Raw genomic sequence first — 17,436 nt, 5'->3', positions numbered from 1 at the left:
TATGAAGCAAGAAACATCCAGTACAGACAAAATCAGCAATCTTGATCAGACCAATGTTGTTTCTATCAAAGCCTCAACACAATGATCAATGTTGAAAGCAAAAAAACCAGAGAAAAAAATGCAACACTTCAGTTTTGGAAAGATCTGTGGGAAAACGAGAAAGATTACAACTGTAAGGCGTAGTGGATAAAATATTTTGAGAAAGATGTTGGCCAAAAAACAAATGCAAGAGCTGGAAATAACAGCTGATATGATAACAAATCGAAGCAAGAAAGTGAAAAACTGGATGGCACCAGGACATGATCAATTGCATGGCTTCTGGCTCAAATACCTAACCAGTTTGCACCCGGCAATGGCCAAGCAGTTCAATGAAGCCATGCAAAATGGTGAAATCAATCAATGGCTAACAACTGGGAAGACATACTTGATTCAGAAAGATCCAGCCAAAGGAGCAACACCTAGAAACTAGAGGCCAATAACATGTTTATCCACAGTGCTCAAACTGCTCACTGGTATAATAGCAGATAACATCATGGACTACTTGGAAGCAAATAGTATCCTGCCAGTGGAGCAAAAAGGGAACAAAAGAAGGAGCAGGGGCACAAAAGATCAACTCCTGATAGATAAAATGATTTTGCATATGGTCTGGATCGATTATTAGAAGGCATTTGACTCACTGCCCCATAGTTGGATCATGAAATGCTTGGAAACAATTGGCATCCGCAAAAACATTTGAGTATTCACTGAAAAAGCGATTATATTTAGTGGAAAACTGAACTGACAGTCGGAAATGAAAACGTTGGAACAGTCAACATTAAGCAAGGAATTTTCCAAGGTGATTCACTATCACCTTTACTGTTTATCATTGCCATGATACCACTAACAGTAATTTTAAAGAAAACAAAGTTGGGCTATCAAATGGCCAAAGACTCAGAAAAAATCTCAAAAGTTATGGACCCTCAAAGGTGTAGCCTCATCTCCTATTACCGCCCATTGGAAACAATGGGGGATGGGGCACCCCCTTTGGGAGACCACATCTTTGGACCCCCTGGACCAAACTTCACAAACCCTGGGTAGTATCATCAGGAGAGTCCCCCAAACAATCCCTGAAAGTTTGATGCTGCTAGCCTAAACAATGTGCCCCCTGCAGGCCAAAAACCAAAAAAAACACTAAAAATGTTTTAAAAACCCACCAACGGGTGGGCGGAGCTTCGGACATGAATGGGGGTGGTTGAACTCGAGAACCCCCCCTTACCTATGTCCTTGTTATCTATATTTTGAGTTATTCAGTACTGAGTACACACAGTTGTCCCTTCCATATCATGGGATTCTAACCTGAATCTCCCATATCCTAGTCTGACAGTCGCAAGGTGTCTGTTTTGGGGAGAGGAAGAGAAAAGAGTTTGTAAGCCACTTTGAGACTCTTTACAATTGAGAAAAAGGGGGTATAAATCCAATTTTTTTTTCTTCTGTCCTGATGTGAGTCTGAGAAACGAAGCTTCCACAAGACTTCCAAGCGAACTCCTCTTGTCTTAGTTCACCTGCACGCCACCAACCTCTTCTGTTCCTTTCAGGTGGACGCAGGCGATACAGCCGACCTGGGGCAAAGGGGTTTAATGCCAACCGTCGACGGAGCCGGGCTGTGCTCTACCACCTGTCTGGACATCTCCAGAAACAAGGCAAAGGGAAGCGCCAAATCCACAAGGTACATGTGGTGAACCATGTCTTAAGGTGAAAAGATTGGGATGAAGTTTCCCAAGGGTTTGTGGGCTCTATGATGCTGGTGGGAATCTGGTTGCTCTGGCTGGTTATAACCAGGAATCAAAGAAAATCCGATGAGGGGGCTGAATGTTGAAAACTCCCCTGTTGTTTTTGTTTCTGTTGAGGACCTTTTCTACAAGAGAAAATATAACAAATATAACATACATACATACATACATACATACATACATACATACATACATACATACATACATACATACATACGGACGGACGGACGGACGGACGGACGGACGGACGGACGGACGGACGGACGGACGGACGGACGGACGGACGGATGGATGGATTAGATGATAGATGATAGATGGACAGATGGATAGATGATAGATGGTAGATAGATAGGTAGATAGATAGGTAGATAGATAGGTAGATACGTACATATTTATATACATACATACACACACATACATACACATACATACATATATATATATATATATACACATATATACACACACACATATATACACATATATACATATATCGATATCTATCTATCTAAAACAAATATAACACAGCACAAAAACGTAATTTTATGAGAATTTATTTCTTGGTTACAAAATTTGGTTTCAATATCTAGCCCTTAAGACTATAGCATTTCCAGAGCTTTGTGATTTTCAACATTTAGCCTCCACACAAGGTTTTTTTGTTTTTTCTTTAGTGTAATTTTGCTTTTTGGCTTTGATGTACTGTCTGTGTTGGTTTATAAATTGGGTGTAATTGTGGCTGGTGATGAGACACAAGATGTGCCAGCATTTTTCTCTTTCCTAATTTTGCTGTTAGGTTGAAACGTTCTTATGTCTGTATCCTATGGAGACAGCAGACAGAGAGGACTTCTGCTCCCTCCTCCCAAATGCTAAAAAGTAAACTTTTGTTAATGGGTAGTAGGACATTAATGGGAGAAATGTGACCTGATTTCACCCAGTCTTGTAAGCCCGAGATTGAAGCTAAGCAGGGTTGGAATTTGAATGGGAAACCACCAAGGAAGACTCTGCAGAGGAACTGGACACCACAATTCAAGGATATTGACAAGCTAGAATGGGTCCAGAGGAGAGTGACCAAAATGGTTAAAGGTCTGGATTCCACGCACTACGAGGAGAGACTTAGGGAGCTGGGTATGTTCAGTCTGGAGAAGAGAAGGTTAAGGGGTGACATGATAGCCACGTTTAAATATTTGAAGGGATATCATGTTGAAGAGGGAGCGAGATTATTTTCTGCTGCTCCAGAAACTAGGACATGGAGTTTGGATTCAAACTACAAGAAAAGGGGATTCCACCTAAACATTAGGAAGAACTTCCTGGTGGTCAGTGCTGTTCAACAGTGGAAAACACAGCCTCAGAGTGTGGTAGAGGTTTTTGAACATGGCTGGATGGTCATCTGTCAGGAGTGCTTTGATTGCATGGCAGGGGGCATTGGACTTGATGGCCCTTGTGGTCTTGGATTCTATGTTTCTAGAAAGGCAATGGCGAACCACCTTGGCTTCTCATTTGCCTTGAAAACCCCTTGCTGGGGTCACCACAAGTTGGTTGTGACTTAATGGCACATACATGCATACATAGGAAGTTAATGGAGCAGTAGATTCAGGACTGATACAAGAACATCATTCTGCTCTCAATTCTTGAATAACTGGACAACTTTGTGTTGATGGCTGGTAGACAGGGACAGAGCTAGGGAGAACTGCACCCGGGGCAAGCATACGCCCTGCACCCCCGCCCAGAATGCCCCCGCCACGCCCCCCCACACCGACACATGCCCGGTGCATTATGTACCCCCTTCCCCCTTGGCGCTACGCCACTGCTGGTAGATTGTTTTAAAAGGACGTGAGTCATAATTGCTAAATGGAAACTCCATGTTCAGAAGCAGTATACTTCTGAATGCCCGTTGCTGAGAGGCTTTGGCCTCAGTGCCCCCATTGGAGAGCTTCTTCAGGCTGGCCGCTGTGAGCAACCGGCTGATTTTGATGAGCCTGTGGTGTGATCCAACAGGGCTCCTTTTACATTCTGCAATCCTCAGTTTGGAAGCCCCTGTGCAAACCTATGCAAGTATTATATGCTTGAAAGGGGAATATTGCCCTGCATTGAACGAAGGAGGCCGGTATGCAGAAAGGGCGTCTTACTGTGGACTGGGAGCAGCAAGTCTAAACGGGATGCACATGGAAATGTGAGCCTCATCTCTTGCGTTGCTTTTAATGAGATGCATAAACCCATCTGCATTCTGGCCCCATGGAGATTTTATTTTTAATTCGTATGTTTTTACATTTTAATCACATCTCTGTTTTTTTTTTAAAAAAAACACACTTGACTCTGTACAAATTAAGCAAACACAAGAAGTAAAAATATCCGTTCATTTAAGCAAATGACAAAACAAGAAACGGGTGCCGCTGGGGAAAGAAACCTCATTAAAACCCTGTAAAATGTCAAAACTCTGGCACTCTGTGATCTAGCTCTATTCACACTTATTTATCGTTGTGCCAGAATGGAGATCGGTTTGCGCATCCCATTAAAAGCAAAGCAAGAGCATCGGATGATGTTCCCATTCAAATGTTCATCCAGTTTTGACTTGTAGTTCCCAATCGGGGGACATGAAAACTGCTTCCTACAGGTGTCTTGCTCTGGATTCAGCCAATATTCTCCAATATTCTCCAGCAGTGGCGTAGGAGGTTAAGAGCTCGTGTACCCTTTTATGCCTATTAAAGGTTAATAAAGATAAAGATAAAGCTCGTGTACCTAATCTGGAGGAACCGGGTTTGATTCCCAGCTCTGCCGTCTGAGCTGTGGAGGCTTATCTGGGGAATTCAGATTAGCCTGTGCACTCCCACACACGCCAGCTGGGTGACCTTGGGCTAGTCACAGCTTCTTGGAGCTCTCTCAGCCCCACCTACCTCACAGGGTGTTTGTTGTGAGGGGGGAAGGGCAGATTGTAAGCCCTGAGTCTCCTACAGGAGAGAAGTGGGGGATTTAATCCAAACTCGTCCTCCTCCTCCTCCTCCTCCTCCTCCTCCTCTTCTCTTCTTCTTCTTCTTCTTCTTCTTCTTCTTCTTCTTCTTCTTCTTCTTCTTCTTCTTCTTCTTCTTCTTCTTCAGTGCCCCATATTTTTTCAGTCTTTCTTGAAAAAGTAGAAAGGATTGATGTGTGTCGTGCAGGGGAGAGGCTGGTTTGGGAGATTTGGAATGGGGGAAACATGGTTGCTAAGTAGTCCTCTCTGAGGGAAGACCTCTGCTACAACCCCTCCTTCTCATTTGGGTTCAGGGAAACATTTCTTGCCATGGGGACAAGCAAGAGAGACAGAATATTCAATTCAATTCAATTCAATTCAATACGCCTTTATTGGCATATGCATGATAGTATAAAAATACAGTTCCAGTTAAAAAGCGAATAGTAAAAAAACTTCGCGTTTGTCATACATTCAGTTTACAAACTTCTGACAAAAACTTTGCCACTATAAGGCATGAGAGAGACAGAATATTTGCTTCCAGGGAAAATTTGACTGGAGAGTATAAATTTAGTCAATAAATACAGTCTGTCAAAACATTGTCGCTATATAATATTAATAATATACCCCAGACACACTATGTAAACTAGAAGTAACAGTGATGCCAGATTGACTAGTGCAGTGGTTCTCAACCTTCCTAATGCCGTGACCCTTTAATACAGTTCCTCATGTTGTGGTGATCCCATACAGTTATTTGTGTCTCGGTTCCTAAGACCATCGGAAATATGTGTTTTCCGATGGTCTTAGACGACCCCTGTTGTTCGACCCCCAAAGGGGTCGCAACCCACAGGTTGAGAACCGCTGGACTAGTGAGTTTTAAAAATTATTTCATCATTATTTTCCTTCTGCTTTGGCATACAGCTTGTCTTATTTACTTGAGCCATCTGCAGTCTGAAGGTTCAGTTGTGAACCACTCTGTTCCTGTCTTTCTGGGCCATGCCATAGTCTGATCTATGGGCTAGATCAGAGGATAGTGTTGCGTTGCCGTGGGAGCTGATGGACTTCCAGACCTTGTGAGTCTAAATGGTTCCCACTTTCTTGACTTCCTTTAGGGTGTCTTTGGGGAGAAGCCAGCCCTGCCTGAGTACAAGGTGGCTGCGGCGCGCAAATCCCCTTTCATCCTGTTGCATTATGGGACCTTCAAGGCTGGCTGGGATGGACTGATTCTTCTGGCTACGCTATACGTGGCTGTGACTGTCCCCTACAGCGTCTGCTTCAGTGGCAACAAAGATGAAGGGTTTTCGGAAGCTGCTCGTGCACCCCCCAGTGTTTGCGATCTTTCCGTGGAGATCCTCTTCATCCTAGGTAAAGTGACACCAGTCTAAGTCAGAACAGTCACTCGTAGGGAAACAGTACATGATATAGTTTCATTTGTCTGTGAAGTTGGTGGCAGAGCGGTTAAAAGTGGTGGAGTCTAATCTGGCGAATTGAGTTTGATTCCCCACGCCTCCACATACGGCCTGTTGGGCAACCTTGAACCAGGCACAGTTCTCTCAGAACTCCCACAGCCACACCACCTCCCACAGTGTCTGTTGTGGGGAGGGGAAGGAAAGTAGTTTGTCAGCCACTTTGAGACTCCTTACGCTTGAGAAAAGTGGGGTATAAATCCAAAACTCTTATTCTTCTTGACCCGGATTCCCTCCTGCTTCTCTGACTAGTAAGAAACCACAGTGTCGCCTTTTGAAAAGTAGTTCTGTTTGGTGAAAACGGAATTGCAGATTTGTGAAAATCTATCCAGTGTATTCCAAAGCCTGCAAAGGAGTTTCTTAATAAACCTTTAATGGCATATATATAAATTATACAATGGAAATTAAAATTGGCTGGTAAAAAAGTTTTAAAAAAACAAGCACCATGAGAGCTGAAATATTAAGCCAACTGAATTGGATTGAGTCTGCTAAGCATTTGGGAACGTTCAGTGATGACAACACACAAGAATCTAGTTTGTCTGATGGTAATAGCTGAGTTGCTGCCCAAACAAGAAACAAGTTTTGACAGCATCTGTAGTGTTGCCTAGAGCAGCTAAGAGAGGATGAAGTAGTCTTTCCCGCTCTACAGCGTATAGAGGGCAATATAATAGAACATGATGGACAGTTTCTTCAAGACCAGGATTGCAGGTGCAAGATCTATCAGAGGATGGAAGATGGTGCTCTGTTGTATCGTCTGGTAGAAGGAAGAACATTGCATTTGGCTAAGGTGACAGCTGCCTCTGTGAGTGGCCTCATGCAGAAGATGTAGATAGTTAGCAGGAGGGGAAACGAGGCAAAATATGCAGATGGATTGAGAGCAGGTTTTATTTGCTTGTGCCATCAGATTCTGGTAGTCCTGCTCAAAGAGTCTTTGCTTTATGAGACGGTATATCTCATTAGCAGTCATAAGAAGAAGATCATCAAGGGACACAGCTAGGTCTGTGCAAAGGAGTTACAGGGATACTGCATCCCAGAGTAGGCAGCGACAGTCTCAAAGGAGAATCAGTTCAAGGCCAGGGGGTGTGTCCAACTGACTTGGAGCATGACATGTTGCTCCAGGTAAGCCTCTGTCCCGGCATCCATTATAGATGGTTCAAAATTACTCCAATCCACTCCTCCTAAGAGGGCCAACTGCCTGGGGAAAAAATACCATATCCCTTGAGCAGAGTTTTAGTGGGATGTGAGTTACCAGGTGATGTTATTCACCTCCGTGATGTGAAAAGGTTTAAATCCTAATTTTCACACATTAACCCTCAATTAAAGGGGTGGATAGTATACCTGAAGGCTGTATGTTAACCAGAGGCGTATCTAGGCAAACTGGAGCCCGTGGACAAAACCTGAGTTTGCCCCCCCCCACCCCCAGTATGGGCAGCCACCCTCTCCCACCATGGCCAAATAATGATTTTTGCACCAGCTCAAAAACACCTCCCACCCCCAGCAAAACATGCATGTCTCTCTCCCCGCCAACTATCTTTCCTAATTTTGTCCTCACACCAACCCTATGAGGTAGGTTGTTTGCCTGAAAAATAGCTCCAAAACAGTGCAAGTGGGTATTAAGCATGTAAATCTCTCACAAATCACCCCCACCACTGGGGGAGGGCACCCGGGACATAGGGTACCCCATGTCCCCTAGGTAAATACACCACTGATGTTAGCAACTATAGACATTCAGGAGTTTGGATTTATACCCCGCTTTTCTCAACCCTAAGGAGACTCAAAGCAGCCTACAAACTCCTTCCCTTTTTCACAACAGGCACCTTGTGAGGTAGGTGGGGCTGAGAGAGTTCTGAGAGAACTGGGACTTACCCAAGGTTACCCAGCAGGTTTCATATAGAGGAAAACAAACCTGGTTCACCAAATTAGAGTCCACTGCTCTTAACCGCTACACAATACTGTGAGTCACCGAGCAATGCGGCAGTCAGTGGTGGCTGTGCACGTAGTGTGCACTCACTCGTGGCTCCCATTTATCAGACGGAACAGTGGAGCAATGGAGGCTGAGTCCTCTTCACCACTATCCTTGGTATCCCTCCATCGGCGGCTCGCTCTTTTCTCCCAGCGTGTCAGCTTCAAGAACTCCTCCCAGTTGCCGTTCGCCCTGCCCTGTTAAACCTTTCTTCTGTCTCTTTTCAGACATTGTGCTGAATTTCCGCACCACCTTTGTCAGCAAATCAGGGCAGGTGGTGTTTGACCCTCGTTCCATCTTTTTGCATTATCTGACCCGCTGGTTTGTCCTGGACCTCTTGGCTGCTCTGCCTTTTGACCTCCTGTATGCCTTCAAGGTCAACGTGGTGAGTTGCACAGAGATGCTTTCCATGCTGCGCTGGAGCCTGGAGGAAATATTCAGCAGTGCCCGGGAAGTTGGTGAATAAGCTTAGCCAGAAAGGCTGATCTGAATCTTCAGCAGGCCTAGTCTGTCTCCTACATCAGGCCCTGAATGTCTCAGTACCTGGACACAATATAAAAAGATGCCAGCTCACCTGTGCATCTTTTGAGGTGGGATCTTTCTGCTTGGAAATCTCGATGATGCTTTCTCTGGGACTATGTCAGCCGCGGCATAACCTGGCAACTGGCCGAAGATGGGGAGGAAGGCGGGAACTTATCACGGGGGGAGGCAACAACATCTCCACACGATGACGCAACTCCCAGTACAACCCAGAAATGATTGTGATTCTCTAGCACTCACCCACCCCCCACCCCCAACTTTGTGGTTCCCATAGTATTTTGGGCTGAGTGTCACTCTGGTACGACACTGTCGCTTACGTTGTCGCTTCCAGGTTGCACTGGAAGTTGCACCATCATGAGGGCACGATGACTGCGCCCTTTCCATTTGGCCAGCCTGTTTCTGCCCGTTGAGCAGCTGAGCATTGGGGAGCAATAGCAGCAACTCCCTGGAGATCTCTCCCCATAAGCAGGCAAATGGTAACACTATGGGATTGTTTATCTCAGTATTACCTTCCCCTCAGTATGAAATGTAATACTCTTGATCTCAGTATTAAAATGCATGCTTTGCACAGAGAAGGTCCAAAGTTTCATTGCTGGCATCTTTAGCTACACAGTCTCTTGCAGGAGGACTAAAAGACCACCACCACCCAACACACGTACACACACACTCACTCGCACGCACACACACACACACTTGTGTGCTCAAAGAGCCACTGCCCAACTGCACTGACAATTCTGGGTTAGACAGATCAAGGGTCTGACTCAGCAAATCAACGCTGATTCGTGTGTGTCTTTTCTATTGGAAACAGTAATGTCATGATTGCAAGCCACTGTGACAGCCTGCTTTGGCCTCATGGTAAATTAAGAACAGAGTCAGATGTATTCAGCAGCTGTTCATTTTCTAGGCCTGACCCTGGCACTGCAGAGAGGTAACGCAGCTAAAAGAGATGAGATCCAGGAGGGGGGAAATCTAGCTTTTGTTTACATGAATGCCAAGGTTTGCCAGGTCTCTGTCTTCAGCGGAAAACTTCCTGCCTATTCTGGCTCAGAAACCATAGAATTTCTAGTGATTCCTAGAGCTGTCCTATTTGGATTCTCTGGTTTGTTTAAAGTTATGTAGAACAACTCTGATTGTTCATTTGGCCAGCCTCCCAATTTCCACCAAGTGCTTCCTAAAGTGTGCGCCTGCTTCCCCCGCCCCCCTCATGTCAGAGAAGGAGGATATCACTTTGTAGGCTGGGGTTCTCTATGATATATTCACCATCTGGATATGAATTATTTTAGCATTATTTTACTGTTTATTAGTATTTGTGCATTTTAACTCTGCAAGTCAGCTGCCCCGAGCCCAACCTCGGTTGGGAAGGGTGGGGTATAAATTTAATAAAAGAATAATAAAAGAATAATAATAACATTCAGCTTTAATCTTCCCTGCCATTCTTCCTTCCTTTTGCAATTCCCCTCTTTGCCAATGGGGGGCAGCAGAGCAACTCTTCTTTCCTATCTGTCTCTCTCCCCCCAACTTAGTACTTCGGGGCCCATCTCCTGAAGACGGTGAGGCTCTTGAGGCTACTGCGGCTGCTGCCCAACCTGGACCGGTACTCCCAATACAGTGCAGTGGTGCTCACCCTGCTCATGACTGTCTTTGCTCTGCTGGCTCACTGGGTCGCCTGCATCTGGTACTTCATCGGACAGCGCGAGGTGGAGGGCACCCCGTTGCAGTTGCCGGGAATAGGTGCGTGTAGCAGAGCATCCATCTTCAAGCACAAGAGTGTTTCTGTGCCGTTTTGAGGAGCACAAATGCAAAGAAATGCACTGTCACCCAGGCAGAGGGAAGTGGAGATGTGCATGCCCCCACCGTTCAAAGAAATAAATAATCCCCACCCACACGCTTTTGCTTGGGGGCGATCAGTTTTTCTATAATTACTGTTGTCTAGCAGGCTTCAGGGACTGCTGGAGACAAGTTCCAAGCGACGATTGCGTTTGCTTCTTGCCAAGTCTCTGTAGGCTTTCAGACCCTGTGACTCAACAGGTGGAATCTGGGGGACTGAAGGATCTGAGCCTCCGAGCGTTTGAGGATAACATACCTGGTTGCCTTGGAGAATGTTGAATGGCCTCAGTCACCCATTCCTCCAAACTTGGGAGCTCAGTGATCAACACACAGAGGCCCCTTCCGCACACGGAAAATAATGCATTTTCAATCCACTTTCACAACAGTTTGCAAGTGGATTTTGCTATTCCGCACAGCTTCAAAGAGCACTGAAAGCAGTTTGAAAGTGCATTATTCTGCATGTGCGGAATGAGCCAGAGAGAGATCAAGCCACGCCTCGCTGAATTCCAGCGCAAAAATATTGCCATCTTGTGTGTCAAAATACATTTATGATGATTTCTTATTGGTGCCTGCCATTTTATGGCTCACCCCCACTAGCGTGGACGGGGAGGGAGGAAAGATACTGAAGCTTGAACAATGCATACTAGAGGAAGAGAAATCATCAAGTCAAAGTCATGGAGTAGGTTTTTTTTTAAGGATCAAACGTATCACAAAATAGAGTGCGAGCCTTCAGGTTCTACAGAGTTCTTCATTGGGCTGGATTTTAAAAGTCAAATGCCAGAGGGGTGAGAGCCGTTGTTACAGACCATGAAGTTAAGGCTGTGTGGCAGACTAGATCAGCTAATAGTGTGTAGAACGAGCGTCATGGTTCATCTTCAGTGTTATGGGATGAAGAAGGAAAACTCACAGTCTCCAAATTAAAATAATATATAAAACCAGCAGCTGATCAATTATTTCTCCTGCTTTTCTGTGTTTTAATATCCAGCCTGATGAAGCATTACGGAGGCATCAAAGATATGCATAGGATTTGGTAACATTTTGTCTAAATAAAAGTGTATTCTAAAGCCTGCAAAGGAATTACATAGTGTTTGTGTTTGCATTTCTTTTGGACTAACACAACTTCCTGCATTGTTTGTCTAGAAAAAGGGAGTAATTTAAATTTCAGAATGGCTACAGGTGCTGGGAATGAGCCCTATGCTTCTAAGTTTCTTGAGCCATCCGGGTAGCAAGAATTGGAACGGAAGGAGCTTAAGAGTATCTCGCTAAGACCGGGAAGTCCCATGTTTAGATCACCACTCTGCCAGTGGCGTAGCGCCAAGGGGACGGGGGAGTGCACGATGCACCGGGCGCAGGCAGGGGCACAGAGCACACGTGCCCTGGGCGCAGTTCACCCTCACTCCGGCCAGTCACTCTAACCCTACCTCAAAAGATTGTTGTGAAGAAAATCCAAGGAAGGGATAACCATGCAGAGCTGCCCTGAGTTCTTCGCTGGAAGGAAGGGATAAAAATGTACTACCCTGTTTCCCCGAATATAAGACATCCCCTAAAAATAAGACATAGTAGAGGTTTTGCTCAAGTGCGAAATATAAGGCATCCCCCGAAAGTAAGACATAGCAAAGGTTTTGTTTGGAAGCATGCCCGACGAACAGAACACAGGAAAAATAAGACATCCCCTGAAAATAAGACATAGGGCATCTTTAGAGCAAAAAAATTAATATGTATTAGACACTGGTCTTATATTCGGGGAAAAAAAAACACGGTAGTCAGAAGCTGAACTACAGGGGCTTTCTTTCATTCACTCCTGCACATACACATTTATTAAGTGTATTCCATCCTTTCTTGTGTAAAAATCAGGACTTTGGAGTCTGGCCAAGAGTGTCCTGATAGGAGATCTTTGGGGTCCCCCCCCCCCACTCTGGGAGCATCTTGAGAGGGATCGTCTGTGAGAGAGGTGATGGTGCCAAAACGAGGGGGGGGGGGGGGGTATCGGCACTCTGAGAGTTTCTGATCCGCCTGTCTCTTCCCTCCCAGGCTGGTTGCAGGAGCTGGTTTCGGGCGCTACTTTAGAGACTCCCTCTTACTATCTAGTGCAGAGGAACAGCAGTAGCTTGGGCGAGAGGACTCCCAGAAACCGGACAGGCCCCCCCCCTTGGAATGGCAGCATGTGGGAGCTAGTGGGGGCCCCTCCCCGCTAAGAAGCCTATATCAATCCTCACTCTACTTTGCTCTCAGCAGCCTGACCAGCGTGGGTTTTGGCAACGTGTCGGCAAACACCGACTCTGAGAAGATTTTCTCCATCTGCACCATGCTGGTGGGGGGTGAGTGAGTCCCTGAGTGGGGCGGGGGTGGGGGCACAAGGAGTCTGGTCAGCTGGAGGGAAAAGGAGCTCTCTCCGCGATAAGCATATTTCTCCTCCTGCCTTTCCCCTTCCCCTCTATCTTCTTCACATTTTGTTGTTAGTAATGACAAACAGGGAAGAACGTACTTCTATTATTAAGCAGTTTTTATTTGGGTGCAATACTCTTTAAGCATGGTGATATAAAACAGCTGGAGGAGAATAGTAATGGCCCATTGGGTTGGGTAAGCTTCTAACTAGTAGACCACAGAGAAAGAAAAGAAAACTATTTTGGCATTTTTACGGTACCATCTACAAAATGCTTTTTATTGATTATCCAAGCATATTCTTTACAACAACCCTGTAAAGTTGCCCTCTCTCAAAATCCACTTATTGCTGGTAGAGGGGCTGAGAGAAGAATGCTTTGCCTTAGGAGCACCAGTGGCGTAGGAGGTTAAGAGCTCGTGTATCTAATCTGGAGGAACCGGGAATTCAGATTAGCCTGTACACCCCACATACGCCAGCTGGGTGACCGTGGGCTAGTCACAGCTGCTCGGAGCTCTCTCAGCCCCACCTACCTCACAGGGTGTTTGTTGTGAGGGGGGAAGGGCAAGGAGATTGTAAGCCCCTTTGAGTCTCCTGCAGGAGAGAAAGGGGGGATATAAATCCAAACAACTCCTCCTCCTCCTCCTCCTTCTAGGAATACCAGGGACTCGATCTTTTAGCCCCCTATATTAAACATTGGACTGCCATTTGCCCACTGCTAGTAGTTAACTCTCGCAAGCATTCCCCTATCCTTTAACAGCACTCTATGTAGTGATGATGGGGGAAAGGGGGAGGGCCAAACAGTACACCCCAACATCATAACATCACTTCTGCATGCATAAGAAGAAGAAGGATAGTCCGGATTCATACCCCGCTTTTCTCTTGTGTAGAGTCTCAAAATGGCTTACAAACTTCCTCTCTCCACAACAGACATCTTGGGGCTTTCCCCACTTACCTTCTGCTGCGCGCTGCCACTGGGAAAGTAAAGGGTCCAGCGCGCCCCCACTTGCAAGGGCTGCAACCACGCGAAGCACCCGGGACGCCGCCTTTGCACCACCTCAGCGGCCATTCCTGGCGCTGAAGAAACGGCACCTTTTGATGACCTTGGGGAACCCCGAGAGCGCCCCAGGAATGACACCCGCTGAGGGGGCGCGAGAGCAGCACGCAGCAGAAGGTGAGTGGGGAAAGCCCCCTTGTGAGGTCGGTGGGGCTGAGAGTGTCCTGAGAGAACTATGACTGGTCCAAAATCACCCAGCAGGCTGCATGTGGAGAAGTGGAAAATCACATCCTGGTTCATCAGATATGAGTCCATTGCTCATGTGGAGGACTAGGGAATCACGTCCAGTTCTCCATATTAGAGCCTGCCATTGTTAATCACTATGCCACCCTGGAACTGATGTCAACGGACACTCATTGATTTTCCTGGGACTCTATGGTCTTTACCACAGAGTTTAGGGATGACTCCTAAAGTATCCCACAATGTAGTAATATCACTCCCGGTTACATAGCCTGAAGTGATGTCATGGGACAACATTAAAGTACAAGAAGAATCCCTTTTGTAAACTCTATTGTAAACTCATAAAGTTTTAGGGGAATGCTGCAGTGTCACACCAATTCTGTGATGCCACTTCCGGGTTTATGTCAGAAGTGATGTCACAGAATCAGGGCAATGCATATTTGCCTATCCCTGCCATCTAAAGCTTCTGTCAGGTTGTCACAAACAAACAAGGAACCTTTATTGGCATAACAACATTATATACACAGATCCACTTAACCAAGTAGAGGGAAGCTAAAATAAATATACAGGTAGGGAAGGCTGATGTTCAGGATTTGCTCCTCAAAGCTGTTTTGCATGTACAAATCCAAAAAATTTGGTGACTGCATCAGTTTGGTATCACCATACTGGAGCTGTCCAACAGAAAGGTAATCTTTTGCAAGTCAGATGCATGCTCTTTTTTGAGTAGCAGAGGTGACAGGTATTTGACTCTGGGTCCTGTGTAAAGTGGACAATAAAGTAAGATATGATCTATAGAGTCTACACAGTTCCCGTTGCATATGCATAGCCTTTGGTGGTAGGTGGCTTTTAGTGAATCTCCCTGTTGATACGGCTGATGGAAGGGCATTGCAACGGGCCAACATCATTGCTCTACGGAGCCTGGGCACGGTTATCTGGTGCAGGTATTGAGCCCCCTTGTTACCAGTGTAGGTGATACCTAGAGCTAAAGGAGAGCAAGTCCTGGCAGCCTTTTCGAGTAGGATCTGATGTTCCTGGTCAAACAGCCTTCTCCTCAGAAGCTGGAAAATCTCTTTAGATGGTAACATGGCCAGATAATCCAAAGAATAGCCTAATTTGTTAATTTTTGTTTCTATAATACCCCACCATTCCGAGTGACAAGAAGTCTTGAGGGCTTTATATGATAAGGAGGCTGCATCGCGGTGTCAGGTTGTCAGTCAGAGGCTAAAACTTGCACCAACTTCAACAGAGGAAACAGGAGAAGGAAGGGAAGGGAAAAAGGTCTATATGACATTAATAGTTCTAAAATTATGGGTGATTAACAAACTGAAAGGATGCCAGAAGTTGCAACAGACAGATGCAGGAAGGCCCAGGAGCCCAATTAAGACCTTACTTTTGCTTGCTTGCTTCTATCTTACAATTTTTTTAATCATGATGCTGAACCGTGTTGCCAAGGCGTCAAGTTTTATTCTTTGAGGTAGTGATCATAATATTATGGAAATAGCCACAGCTTTAGAGATCATTGGTTGGAAGTAACCAGGAAGTAACTTTTTCCAGGAGATCATGCTTTAAGACAAAACAGGTGGGGAGAGGATTTATTTAAACGGTCAGAGGCAGCCCTGCTAAATTGCCATGGAGCTGAGGTTCTGAATGGACCTCTTCATCCTAAACTTGTGTTTGTGGATGGGAATACCATGTGCTTTGCTCAGCTGTGATTTGGGAGCTTGCCTCATTCTGCCTAGGGCCCCTTCCGGACACACGAGGCGACTCAGGTTCGACTCGTGTTGGCGGAATCGTTACCTGAGCTCGAGTCCTCCCATTTCTCCGCACAGAAGCTGACTCGTGTCTCCGGAGCCAAGTTCAGAGGGCGGGACCACCTCCCCGCGCTGCGTTCTGATTGGGATGAGTCTCCCTTTCTGCGCATGCCCAAAGCTTCTCACCGCCGCCACGAGTCTCCTGTTCTGCGCATGGGCAAAATACTGAGCTGTGATTGGCTGGCTGGCAGAGTCGAGGCGATGGAGATTCCGCACTCGGCCAGCTTGAGTGCAACCCGAGTCCGCCAGTCGACTCGACTCCCCAGTTGAGCTCAGAAATTCAACGGCGAGAGGGGGGTGAGTCGAGTCAGACACGAGTCCGACGCTACGTCTGTGCGGAGGACTCGGATCGGACCCAGGTCGATCTAAGGTCAACTCCTGCAATGCGGAAGGGGCCTTGGTGAATCCCTTGTGAGGAGGAATGTACTGTTGAGCCTCAGACAGCTTATGACAGCAATCCAGCCATGGGGTGTTCAAGCCAAGAGAGAAACCAAAGGCGGTTTCCAATGGACCTCTGCATAGCAACTCGGGTCTTCCTTGGTGGTCTCCTGCCCAAGTACTAACTATGGCTGACCCTGCTAAGCTTCCATGCTGAGCTGGGCTATTCCAATTTCGAGTCACTTTTACAGCCGTATATATTGTACACGGCATACATGGATATACAGGTGAGGGGGCGGGCAACGTTCTCTCTGAAGGGCAACAGGTATATTTGGTATATATACTCCTGTCAAGCAAAGTAACGGGCGGAAATGTGGATTGTGCGGTACATTAAATTAGAATAGTTATCTCTTAAAAGACCAGCCGTTTTACCTCAGAAGTTCATAATAAAACATAAGCAGAACTTTACTTGAACTGAGAGAGAAAACATACAGTATATACATTAACAAAGTATCACAAATACTGGTTACATGCACACATGGTTAGTTACAATTTGATTGTGTTACAATATCTTATAGTCTAGTCAGAGCACATTCTATATATCATTTGGTTTACAGAGCAGTATATAGAGCATCTTTCTTTTAGTTAGTCAGTCAGGCAGTCTCCTAGTGTGTGGTGAGGGAACAGAACACTGCCAACGGATTTTAACTGTCACTTTTGGAATGTTCGTGCAGTTTCCCAGAATTCTCTGCTGCTTCTGCTGCTGCTGCTGCATGAAAGCAAGGCTGGAAATTCCAACACTCTCTGCAGTGGTGTCATTTTCAAGACTAGCTTTGATCCTGTTCTTTCCCTGCTCCATCCCCCAGCCTTGATGCATGCGGTCGTCTTTGGCAACGTGACTGCCATCATCCAACGCATGTACGCCCGCCGCTTCCTCTACCATAGCCGCACACGCGACCTGCGCGACTACATCCGTATTCACCGCATTCCTCCGCCACTGAAACAGCGCATGCTCGAATATTTCCAAGCCACCTGGAGTGCCAGTAATGGCATTGATACCCATGAGGTGAGACTGAATCCCACAAAGGCCTGAAGCTGTGCGTTGGATGGGTGGGTTTCTTTCC

At 46.1% G+C, this 17,436-nt stretch overlaps 1 protein-coding gene across 1 annotated transcript in view; it reads left to right on the top strand.

Moving 5' to 3' along the window:
- The window catches only part of KCNH3 (potassium voltage-gated channel subfamily H member 3), a 92,398-nt gene that overhangs the window by 53,184 nt on the left and 21,778 nt on the right, over positions 1-17,436 (top strand). The window contains 7 exon segments of the mRNA XM_048492104.1: positions 1,575-1,705; positions 5,823-6,075; positions 8,367-8,524; positions 10,203-10,410; positions 12,538-12,692; positions 12,695-12,824; positions 17,179-17,378. Coding sequence (XP_048348061.1) covers positions 1,575-1,705; positions 5,823-6,075; positions 8,367-8,524; positions 10,203-10,410; positions 12,538-12,692; positions 12,695-12,824; positions 17,179-17,378 — 1,235 coding nt within the window.

This window comes from Sphaerodactylus townsendi, linkage group LG03 (genome assembly GCF_021028975.2).
Source record: "Sphaerodactylus townsendi isolate TG3544 linkage group LG03, MPM_Stown_v2.3, whole genome shotgun sequence".
In the NCBI taxonomy this organism is placed as follows: Eukaryota; Metazoa; Chordata; class Lepidosauria; order Squamata; family Sphaerodactylidae; genus Sphaerodactylus; species Sphaerodactylus townsendi.
Note: the sequence above shows the minus strand (reverse complement) of the source record. Positions and strands in the feature narration are given on the sequence as shown.